At 47.4% G+C, this 12,330-nt stretch overlaps 1 protein-coding gene across 3 annotated transcripts in view; it reads left to right on the plus strand.

Moving 5' to 3' along the window:
* LOC119965338 (solute carrier family 22 member 5-like) overlaps positions 1-7,286 on the plus strand; it is a 146,454-nt gene extending 139,168 nt beyond the window's left edge. For all 3 annotated transcript variants that reach the window (XM_038795966.1, XM_038795964.1, XM_038795963.1), the window contains one exon: positions 6,629-7,286. In XM_038795966.1, coding sequence (XP_038651894.1) covers positions 6,629-6,705 — 77 coding nt within the window. In that variant the 3' untranslated portion in view covers positions 6,706-7,286. The remainder of the gene's footprint in view (positions 1-6,628) is intronic.
* The last annotated feature ends 5,044 nt before the right edge of the window (positions 7,287-12,330 follow it).

Genomic DNA, 12,330 nt, shown 5'->3' on the forward strand with positions numbered 1-12,330 from the left:
GGAATGATGGACGAGGCCACGTTTTAGATGATGCCGGAGAGGATGGAGGTCTCCCTAGCCGTCCGGGCTTGCCAGACCCCTCACCACTCCCGCCTGTTCTCCATCCTCCAGCTGGTCCTATCCAGGTTCGTCTCCAGCCCCACCTGCTCTGGCGCCTCCTCATCCTCCTCCTCAGAAGTGGCCACATATTCCTCCCCCTCCACCTCCAGCACATCGCCCCACTGCTGTGCCAGGTTTTACAGGACAAAGCAGATATCCACAAAGCGGGCGACCCTCTGGGGTCAAGGCACCCTCTGGAAGCCACATTTTGAAGAATCCGATGCACCACTATTGACAATTTGGGTAGCCACATGAGCTTTGTTGTATCATGCCTCTGCATTGGTCAATGGCCTCCATACAGCCGTCATTAGCCAGGTCCTAAGTGGATACCCCTTATCCGTCAGAGCAACAGGCCTTCCTGGGATGCTCCTTGAAGAGGCTGGAGATGTCCGCCTACCGCAGGATTTAGCTGTCGTACACACTTCCTGGGAAGCACGCACAGGTGAATGATATTCATGTGGTGATCGCACATGAGCTCGATGTTCAGGGAGTGGAAGCACTTCCTGTTGATGTAGGGCAGTTCCTGACAGCCTGGTGAGTGCAAGGCGACATGCTTGCCATCTTCTAGCCCCTGGACCTGGGGCATCCCGTTGATGAGAGATTCCTGCTGCCCAGGCATCTTGTTGGGCCTGGTTCATGTCAAAGTTTATGTAGTTTTCTGCATGGGCAGACTGGGAATCCGTGACCTCATGGATGCACTTGTGGGCTGCAGCTTGTGAGATGCCAAACAAGTCCCCGCTCGAGCCCGGGAATGATCCTGAGGCCTACTCGTTCAGGGCTGCCTGACCACGATGGTCACTGACAGAGGGTTTCCTCCTCCATGTGGTGCCAAATCTGCAAGGACATGATACTGATGCCGTACCGTCTCCTTGTTGAGGCGGAGCCTCCTGTGGCACACAATGTTCATCATCTGTTCAAAAGACCACAAAACCTGTACATCTTGAGCTGTCGCTGGCCCTCACTTCCTGGGCTGATGGGTGGGGTCCCGATACAAGGTCCACTGCCTCGAGCATCTGTCAACTCTGCTGCCACTGCCTCCTCCAGCATCTGGCTATCTGGTGTCCCAGCAGCACCACGAGGGCAGGTTCCGCAGGGTCCAAGATAGCGTCCATAGCGTGTAATATCTGTAAGGAATTAGGAGAGAGTTGGAGACTGACAACTAGCGGTGTCGACCATTCCAAGACCCATGTTCCTCATCGCTCCATGTACCCCCACTCCCCATGCCCTGCCATTCGACATGACCTACCAACACACCCCAACCGCAAAGGGAGCCCCTGCTCAATGGACTCCACAACACCCCAGAGCCTGTATCCCAGACACCTGCACGAAACATTACCTGGACTGGCCACTGGTCCCCTCCCCGATGAACACACGCACCCTCTGACCATGGAAATGTCCCCAATTCTGGAGCCAGCCCATGGGTGTTTGGATGTTGGCCACTGCGTCTGTGGTGTTGCAGTGCTCAGACAGAATTTCCAGGCATCACGGTCTGATTGCGATGCGAGGCATAACTCCCACATGCTACATGACACGTGGTCATGGAAATCTATTTGGGAAATGTGAGGTGCTCACTTAACTACGATTGTCAATTCCCAATTAGCAATAGCCTTCAACCACACGGCCAGAGATCTCCGCAGTCCGTGGGGGTTATGAGGGTCCGTGGGGCAGGTGGGCTGAGGCTGTGGTTGCCCCCATAATGGGTCCACAATCCAGGTGGTGGGATGCCACTGAAGCACCCACCCGGTCCAGGCGAGGCCATGGGTGGACACGCATCCCCCTGCTCCGAAACCACCCCCCTACACCCCTATGGTGACCATCCTGACCGTGGCTGTTTCCCTGGGGCTTCCCCCACTCCCCCTCCGAGGACCAGGGCAGGAATCCCAGTGCCCCGGGGCTCTTTACCTGGGACCGAAGATGGCTATTCACTCGCCGGCTTCACGGCGGTTCTCGTTTTCGGCCTCTACTATGATTTAATGGCCTCTTCACGCACTCACTTAAACATTACGCAGCAATTAAATCTGTTAACTGTGAATGCGAATCTCTGGCCGCGTGGGGCTCTCGCTTGAATGCGCCTCCTGAGATTATCCGAAGTCTCGCGAGACATTGGAATTGTAACCCCACCCCAAGTGTGTGGCACCGAATGAGGCTCGCAGAAGTAGGTCGTAAACCTACTTACAACCTACCTGCATAGGATCCACCAGCCTCCCTCGATTCTCCAGCCTCCCTAGGGAACTGGGTACCGATCAGTACTGATGGACCAGGCGGAATAGCACCTGGGAGTCTCCCAGGCACCGTAGACCCTCCACGTGGCGTTCCGTCTGGCCCACATTTGACCCCAGGGTGGTCAGGATAGGTGCAGGGTGGCTTCCTGGCCCTCCCCCTGGAACGTGGGCACCTTGGCATTGCCAAGGTGTCTGGATGGCACTGCCAAGCCAGCAGGAACACAGCCTGGGTGCCAGTGTAAGGGTGCCTGAGTGCCAGGGTGGCACTGCCAAAGATTAGGGGCAAGGGGGCCATGCCCATGAAATGGAGGGGGGATTTGAAGGATGGTGGAGTGCAGGGCAGGTAAGTAGGGCCCTCCGGGAGGTTGGGTGGGGGTCCTCGAAGGAAGAGGGTCCTGTGAGAGTGCTTGGCGCGCCGCCACAAATTAACTTTAATTTTGGGGGAGAATCGGGCCCCTTGTTTCTCCCGCCGCAGATGCTGCCAGACCTGCTGCGTTTTTCCAGCAATTTCTGTTTTTGTTTCTGTTTCCAAATGAAGATGTGGCCAATCATGCAAAGATGTTTCCTCTCCTTCTTCTCCTCCCCAGCTTCGGGAGTCTTCAGTGTAGCTCTTCTCTGTTCCCCAGTGAAGACACCTCAATTATGAGCAGCGCTCACAGTCCCCGACCTGGCTCAGCAGCGCCCATCTCCCCCAGCAGGGCTGGCCAACCTTTGCAGCAGTTCCACGATTGGGCCTCACACGTCACTGAACAGTCTGTCATCCTTAATTGGCTGGGCCTCCAGGTGTAGCTTCTTGATTGACTGCCTCAGGGAAGATCCTAAGCGACACCCTTTCATAGAAACTTCCAGGTTCCTGGCCCAGATTGAACAAAATCATGGAATCATAAAATCCCCACAGTGTAGAAGGAGGTCATTTGATCCATTGGGTCCACACCGACATTCCGAAAGAACCCCCGACCTGAGCCCCCGCCCTATCCATGTAACTCCATAACCCCATATAATGTTTGGACACTAAGGGGCAATTTAGCATGGCCAATCCACCTAACCTGCACATCTTTGGACTGTGGGAGGAAACCAGAGTACATGGAGGAAACCCACGCAGATACGGGGTGAATGTCTAAACTCCAAACAGACAGTCACCCAACATCGGAATCGAACCGGATCCCTGCTGCTGTGAGGCAGTAGTGCTAACACTTCCACCGTGCTGCCCAATGTCAGGGCTCTGACAATCTGTAAAAAATCTAACCCCTTGATTCAGTCTATTTCAGTTTTCTGCTCTCAACAACTTACAATTATAAAATGGTTTTAATATAGATCCTGTCCCAAGGTGCTTCACTGAGGAGAAATGGAGCAAATACATGTTGTTTGTGAAAGAGTTGGAAAGGGTGATCAAAAGCCTGGTTGAAGATGTCTACAGTAAATAGAGGTGGAGGGAAAGAGAGTTGGAGGCATTTGGAGAGAGATACTAACAGAGCTCTGCTATAGGAGCTATTACAATGTTGAGGAGCAGTGTCACCAGGAAAGGTGATGGTCAGGAGGAGGGTGAAGAGGGGATCTAAAGGGAAGAAATTTAATCGTGTGTAAGCTGTGCCTTCACTTCATTGTAACTCCTGTTAGAGTATTAATGTATTAGATGCCATCCTTAATTTTAGAGCTAATTGGCCAGGACAATGAGTGCTGTTGGAACATTTGACTTTTGGGGCTCATTTGAATACCACACCTGCATCTTCCAGAAGAGATCCCTGGAGAACCTTGGCTTTTCATGCACCCTACCCACTCACACCCCACTTTACAGAGGTCACCAGGATGACAATTCCAGTTTGATATATTCCTTAAGGTTTCATTATGTCACATTTGCCAACCAATCAATGCATCCAGTCTATCAACCACCAAAGTTTTCATTGGGACTGTAACCTAGGAGCTCCAGGACATTAAAATTAGGAGGGGATAACCCCACAGATATTCTGGTGAACCCTGCACTGCCCATCCTATCCAGAGGTATCCCTGTAACGGTTGCACCTCAATTGCCTGGGAAGTTCAAATGTCCCATGGGCCATTGCTCTGCATTGGAAACCATCTTGAAACTGGGGATGTTTCAAAATGTATTACATCAATAGTTGCCTTGAAAGAGTTAGAAGAACCTATTTAGTTGCTGGATAAATATTGTGCAGACCCACACTGACCACGCACAGACTTCTGCCACTCCCCAAACTCCTGGAGGACTTCCCTACGCCCTGACTACTCACACCAGCCCCCACCGCTCCCACCCCATGGGGCTTCCTACATCCCCCATGGGCCTTCCGCCAATTCCCAACTACCTCCACCCCTCTCCAGGCCCAGTCCGATCCGATCACTGCTGAATAGCCGTGCTCCCTGTCGTGTGCACCATGCTCCTCTCCCATCCCCAGACTGTCTGACAATCTCCCTAACACCCTACTAGCTAACACCCTCCCAGCCCATGATAGCCGGCAATCTCCTGACACCCTGATGAGCCGACAGCCTCCTCACCCCTGAGTGTGCAACAACCTCCCGACCCCCGATTAGCTGATATGCTCCCCCCACCCCTAGCAATGTCTGTCATCCATCCACACCCCCGGAGTGCCCAACTATCCCTCCCTCTTACTAAGAGTGCCTGCCACCCCCTACCCCTAATTCTTTTTTTCTATAAATTTAAAGTACCCAATTCTTTTTTTTTCCAACTAAAGGGCAATTTAGCATGGCCAATCCACCTACCCTGTATATCTTTGGGCTATGGGGGTGTGTCCCATGAATGTACAAGCTCCACACGGACAATGACCTGAGGCCAGGATCGAATCCTAGGACCTTGGCACCTTGAGGCAGCAGTGCTAAACACTGCGGCATTGTGCCGCCTTCCCTACCCCAAATTCGAACCGACCTGATAAACTTACCTTCTGCCTGGCTTGGCAGTGCCAGAACCTTTACACTCACCTGATTTACCAGAAGTGGTGCGTAAAAAAGGAGCCACCTCTTCCTTCCGTCTGATCTGGCAGCGTTTGACTGAAGGCCTCAGGCAGTTTTCACCTGGGCCTGCATCTGACGTTCAAGGAAGGCGGGATTTAAAAAATTTCCAGGAAAAGGTAGGTGCAGTGGGTGAGGGGCAGGGTTCAGAAGGCATGGCCATCATGACTAACCTCAACCGGTGCAGGAATTGAACCCTGGTGGCGTTACTCTGCATCACAAACCAGTCATCCAGCCAACTGAACTAACCGACCCACTTGTATGAATGTCAGTTTTATAATTGAGTTGGATGGTCAACCATGATCATAATGAATGGTGGAGCAGGCACGAAGGGCCGAATGGCCTCCTCCTGCTCCTATTTTCTATGTTTCTAATTAATTCAGGAAAATATTCAAAGAAAATGATTTAAAAATTACATTCTTTTTAATATCCCGATTATTTTTAATCCATGTTGCTCGAAGCAGTGATCAAGAGTTTAATAAGAAGCCTTACAACACCAGGTTAAAGTCCTACAGGTTTGTTTCAAATCACTAGCTTTCAGAGCACTGCTCCTTCCTCAGGTGAAGGAGCAGTGCTTTGAAAGCTAGTGATTTGAAACAAACCTGTTGGACTTTAACCAGGTGTTGTAAGACTTCTTACTGTGCTCATCCCAGTCCAACGCCAGCATCTCCACATCACGAGTTTAATGTTTAGCTTTTGAAGACTGCAGGGTTGGCAACACCATACGGACCCTGAGGTTAATGGCATTATTTCCACTGGTGTTTCAGATTATCTCACACCACAGAAATTTAGCAGTGAATTTTTGATGTCCTGACCTATAGGCTTCAATGTTGTAAACTGAAGCAGATCTAGTTCAAAAACAATGAAACGGTCAGGAATTTCTACACGATCTCTTTCAAAATATGTGAACTGTCGTTTCAAAGAAAATAAGCCTAAACATATACCAGCTTGATGCGTCTTAGTGTCTTAATTCCAACATGTTTCCACTCCACTGGCACACTTATTGCTGAATATTGACAGGTTTTGTTTGTGCAGCCTGTCAATTAAGGTGACATTGATTTTCCTGATCAATCTGAGCTTGTTGAAAGGTGCGTATCACAGGTACAAAGTTTACTTTGCCATCCTACCTGACATTCTTCGCAATCCGTGGAACGGTCAGGCATTGGTACAATAGCAAACGCTATTATCATATCACCTGACCTACATATTTTTGCTCAGATTAAATTAAAACTGCTACAGACTCAGTGACTTTATCTACTAAGAGAAACATGACAGGAAAAGTGCAGCTAATATACATTATGTATTATGTTTTTTAAATCTGATTGCAGGTTCAAAAGTAGAAGCACTAACAGAAATCAGTACCATTTTTATAAAGATGGAACAGCCGGAGCAACGAATATGGTGATCAGTAAAGGGGAGGAAGTTTAACCCAGTCCTGACCTCAGAGCAGTTTCAAAGAAGAAACACGAGGAATCGATTCTTTGAATTTGATATCACAGACTAACACTATTATGAAATTGAAATATACTTATCGATGCAATGAAAACACTCAGGGACCATTGTCAAACATTCAGATCAACAGGATGCTGCACCACTTCATGTTTCTGACATTTTCTCACTTTTATTTGGAACCACCAGTGTCCTTGTGTGGAACGCAAAACGTTGTGCCACTGATGGGCTAAAAGTGTGTTATGGAGTTAATTTTGATTTTTGAACAACAGACCAAGGGAGCACTGCCGCTGGCCAGCCGGTCAGTCACCCAGAACCGCAATGAAGCAGTGGTTGCAATTCTGAGGTGCTAACCTCATTAAAATCCAGTCATTGCAGTCTGGGGGACCATGGGCCATCCCATTGTTGCTCCCAATATTGGATTTGGATTTGTTTATTGTCATGTGTACTGAGGTACAGTGAAAAGTACTTTTCTGCGAGCAGCTCAAACAGTTCATTTAGTACATGAAAATAAAATACATAATTAGGCAACACAAGGTACACAATATAAATACATAGACACCGGCATCCGGTGAAGCATACAGGAGTGTAGTATTAATCAGGTCAGTCCATAAGTGGATCATTTAGGAGTTTGGTAACAGCGGAGAAGAAGCTGTTTTTCAATCTGTTTGTGCGTGTTCTCAGACTTTTGTCTCTCCAGTCCGATGGAAGAAGTTGGAAGAGTGAGTAAGCCGGGTGGGAGCGGTCTTTGATTATGCTGCCCGGCCGTCTGCAGAAAAGATGATGGAAATTGGGCTACAATCACAGAGGGTGGGGTCCCAGGGTGTGACCAGCTCAAATTATTTTTGAGGAACCTCAAAGGGGAAACCTGCTCCTCTGCAACCAACAGAAATAGCTGCAAACTTACCTTGACTGGACCTCATCAGCTCCCATCTCCCATGGAACTGCTGGGTCTGTGCACAGCACACCCTCTGCCCAGTTCTAACTTAAATTTAAAATCCTCGGAATCTCAATTTAAACATTAAAAAGAGCATGTCACTAATAACAAATGGAGGATATTGTCTTTCAATGACGAGTTCTATTCAAATTATCACTGGTCTAATCACTCTTATTACTGGAGTAATAGGCTACCAACCCCATTTTTGATCCATTGCTGCCCTTTTAACGCCTGCAATCCACATCGTCCTTCAGGTACCTTGTCCAAAGAGAGCATTGGTGACCATGGACTTCCATTGGATTAGTCCATGATTATTCTCGGCAAAGTATTGCAGTGGTTTTCCGTGGCCTTCAGTGCCTGCAAGAGATGAGAAAATTCAGCCCATATTTTCGACTCCTCCCTCTGGTTACTTTCCCAGGAGAAACAGTTTTGTCAAACACCATGAAGCAAAGAGCATCAGCAAACCTGTGCCTTCCTTTCAGCTGATACTGTCAGCTATTCCTGCCAACTGTTACTCCTACACCATTCACTGACTTGAACCCAAACTCCCACCATTGGAATGAAATGGGAAATAGATACAGGGAGAAGAGATTTATTATCAGCAACAGGGGTCAGGACAGGAATTGGGAGAAAGAGTTATCCTTTAAATAGCTCAATATTGGAGAGCAGGAGGAAACGAGGATTAAAAAATTAGTCTGACTGAAATGGTAAGGAAAAGGGAGTATTGGACAGATCATCCCCTCTCCAGATAATTGGAGACCAGGGACTGGATTCTCATCTGGTGATGGTAGCGGGATTCTCCGGTCCCACTGCAGTGAATGGGAGATTGGCTGAGCCCAAACCTTTTTGTCCTCGCTATAAGCGTTAGCGGGGTGGACACACAACAAAGAATTCCAACCCAGAGGTACCCCTCAGATACGCTAGGGGTGAGAGGAATCCTCGGCAGTCCCAACGCAATGACTCCATGGGAATTGGCCATGAAGTGTGAATTTCAAAAGGGCAATTTTGCTGCTCCCTGCGATCCACTGAGAAAATCTCCAACCCTGAGTTAGAGTCAGAGACTTCGGACAATCTGACTTGCTGAACTGGATAAGTATCCAGAAATGTTAGATTAAAATCTAATGCCTGGGTAACTATACACTGACCCTCCAATTACTCACACTGACCACCATGACTACCCACTTGACTCCCAACTCCACTCCGCTCCCTCACTCCCCTCAAAACTGGACTCCCCCACACCATCCTTACTTAACTTCATCACCCAACTTTTCCTGAATCCCCCAAACTGTCCTGCCTGACTCGACCTCAGCATCCGACAATCCCATTGATCTGACCTGACCCAATCTTAGTCACCATACTCCCTTACCCACCTTTCCCCTTAACCTACCTCTTTACCCATTTACCTTAGCCACCCTCCCGCCTCACCTACCTAATCCCCTTATATATTTAACCTCTGTCCATAACATTTGGAAGAATATTTAGGGCATTTAAACAATTTTCTGACTAGAGTATAGAAACTAGAGCAACAGAATCCCTACAGTGAAGAAGGAGACCATTTAGCCCATTGAGCCTGCACCGACCCACTCAAAGAACACCCTACCTGGGCTCACCCCACCTAACAGCACATTTTTAGACACTGAGGGGCAATTTTAGCTTGGCCAATCCACCTAACCTGCACACCTTTGGACTGTTGGATGAAACCCACGCAGACATGGGAAGAAAGTGCAAACTCCACACAGTCACCCAAGGCCAGCATTGAACCTGGGTCCCTGGTGCTGTGAGACAGCAGTGCGAAACACGGTGCCGTCCAAAAAGGGTGTGTGGCTTCTGAGCAGATTCACTGTGTTACTCCCGTCAAGATTTCCTGCACTGATTGAGTTCTCCGTGATCGTAAATGCCCAGAAAAACTGGAGGAAGAGTTTTTTGATTTTATTAGATTCGGGAATAGGGGTTCCAAGCCTGAATGGAAGATTTGGCCATTGTACTTGTGGATGATGGCATGTAGCTGACAATTTTGGGTTTGGAAGAAATATTCTAATTTTTTCCATAATTTTGGGAGTATGTTTAGATATTATTTTACAAGTGGTGCAAATTATAAACTTGTACTAGTGGTGTATTTTTTGAATACAAATCAAATTTGTGAACGCGAATTGGACTGATGTCTGCAGCAATAGTTTAATTGTGAATTGTGAAAGCTGTCATTCATGATGTTCAGGTCAGTTATGCAACACTTTATTTATCAAATTGTTTTCCTGAAATGATTATTTTTCTGGTCGATCACAGGATTACAGTTATTCTCCTTGTGAGCAAACATAGTTATTAAATCTGCAATTGGATTGAATAAGTCTGAGAAAAAGGCAGTCATGGAGGATTATATTTTCCCTGATTTAGATGGACGTGAATTGTGGAATTCATTGAAACCCTTTCCTTTTACATGGGATCTAACTTCCTTCATTAAAGTGGTATTTCAAATATGCAACTGTCATTAGTGATAATTATCTGGACACAATCCCATTCACCAACAGTCACACATCTTTCCTTCCCATGTGACTGACCATCGCACATTTCTCTTTGCCAAAATGATGAAATAAATTAAAAAGCATCAAAAAACAAGCATTCCAAACTAAGTTTATAAATCAAACTATCCAAATTTCATGGAAAAGTCCATCCCAGAACATCACTGCAGGAGATCCTCAGGGTAGTCTCCAAGATCTAACCATCTTCATAGAATCTCTGCAGTGCAGAAGAGGAGGCCATTCGGTCCATTGAATTTGCACTGACCCTCTGAAAAAGCACCCTACCTGGACCCACTCACCCCACCCTATACCCATAACCCCACCTCACCTGTACATCCCGTGACACTAAGGACAATTTTATCATGGCCAATCCCCCTACCCTGCACACCTTTGGACTGTGGGAGGAAATCGGAGCACCCGGAGGAAACTCACACAGACACGGAGAGAAAGTGAAAACTCCACACAGTCATCCAACATCAGATTTGAACCCAGGTCTCTAGTGCTGTGTGGCAGTAGCCCTAAACACTCTGCCACCATGCTGCCCCATCAATATCCTTTTCTCCATCATAATGTCAGAAGTGATGGTGTTTACTGATGACTCCTCAGAAGAAGCACAAGTCCATATGCAGCAAGATTAGGACAACATTCAGGCTTGGTGTGACACGTGGCAAGTAAAGTCCATGCCACACAAGTACCAGGCATGGCCACCTTCAATAAAAGAGAATATAATTATCCTCTTGTCATTCAATTTCACGACCATTGCTGAATCCCCCAGCATCCTCACCCTGGCAGTTAGTATTTTCCAGAAATTTAACTGGGCCAGCCATTTAAATACTGTGGACACAAGAGCAGGTCAGAGACTGGGAATCCTGAATTACTTATTCACCTCAGGACTCCCCAAAGTCTGTCCAACTTATACACAGGACAAGTCAGGACTATGTGGAATATTCTCCATTTTTCTGGATGAGTGGATGAGTTTGGTTCCTAAAGCACGGAGGAAGCTTGACACAATCCAGGACAAAGCAGACTGCTTGATCAGCACGTCATCCACCACCAAGGCATAGTGGCAGATGTTTGTACCATATGCAAGATATACTGCAGCAACATATCAAGTGTCTTTCAACAGTATCTTCCAAATCCATGAGCTCTACTTACCTAGAAGGAAAATGGCAGCAAACACAAGGGACTACCTGCACCAACAAGTTTGCCTCCAAAGCCATACACCACCTTGACTTAAAAGTTTGTCTTAACTGTAGCTGGGTAAAAATCCTGTAACTTCCTAACAGCACTATCGTACTCTACCCTATACCAGATAGACTGGTCATGGTTCATGAAGGTGACTCACCACTTCCTTCGCCAGAGTAGTTAGGATAAGCAATAAATGCTGGCCTTGCCAGCAATATTCACATCCCATGGAGGAAGAAAATACAGAAATGTGTGAGGATAGATTGCTGGACTGCTGTCACACATGCTCCACCCATTTCCACACCAATATCAGGAGCAATGGTGACAGCTTTCTGACTTTCACAATAACAAGTTGAGCTTGATAGAAGACTCAGCTTCCATTGTAGCAGTCAGATGTTAGATACCTTCGGCTGTATCCAGCAACGGAGCTGAGATATTAGTCATCAAATTCTAATTGGATTGGATTGGATTTGTTTATTGTCATGTGTACCGAGGTACAGTGAAAAGTATTTTTCTGCAAGCTGCTCAACAGATCATTAAGTACATGGGAAGAAAAGGGAATAAAGAAAAACATAATAGGACAACACAAGATATACAATGTAACTACATAAGCACTAGCAACGGATGAAGCATACAGGGTGTAGTGTTAATGAGGTCAGTCCAATAAGAGGGTAATTTAGGAGTCTGGTGACAGTGGGGAAGAAGCTGTTTTTGAGTCTGTTTGTGCGTGTTCTCAGGACTTCGTATCTCCTGCCCGATGAAGAAGTTGGAAGAGTGAGTAAGCGGGTGGGAGGGATCTTTTGATTATGCTGCACCGCTTTCCCCAGGCAGCGGGAGGTGTAGATGGAGTCCATGGATGGGAGGCAGTTTCTTGTTATGAACTGGGCGATATTCACGACTCTCTGAAGTTTCTTGCAGTCCTGGGCCGAGCAGTTGCCATACC

The sequence above is a fragment of the Scyliorhinus canicula genome, chromosome 4, assembly GCF_902713615.1.
Source record: "Scyliorhinus canicula chromosome 4, sScyCan1.1, whole genome shotgun sequence".
In the NCBI taxonomy this organism is placed as follows: Eukaryota; Metazoa; Chordata; class Chondrichthyes; order Carcharhiniformes; family Scyliorhinidae; genus Scyliorhinus; species Scyliorhinus canicula.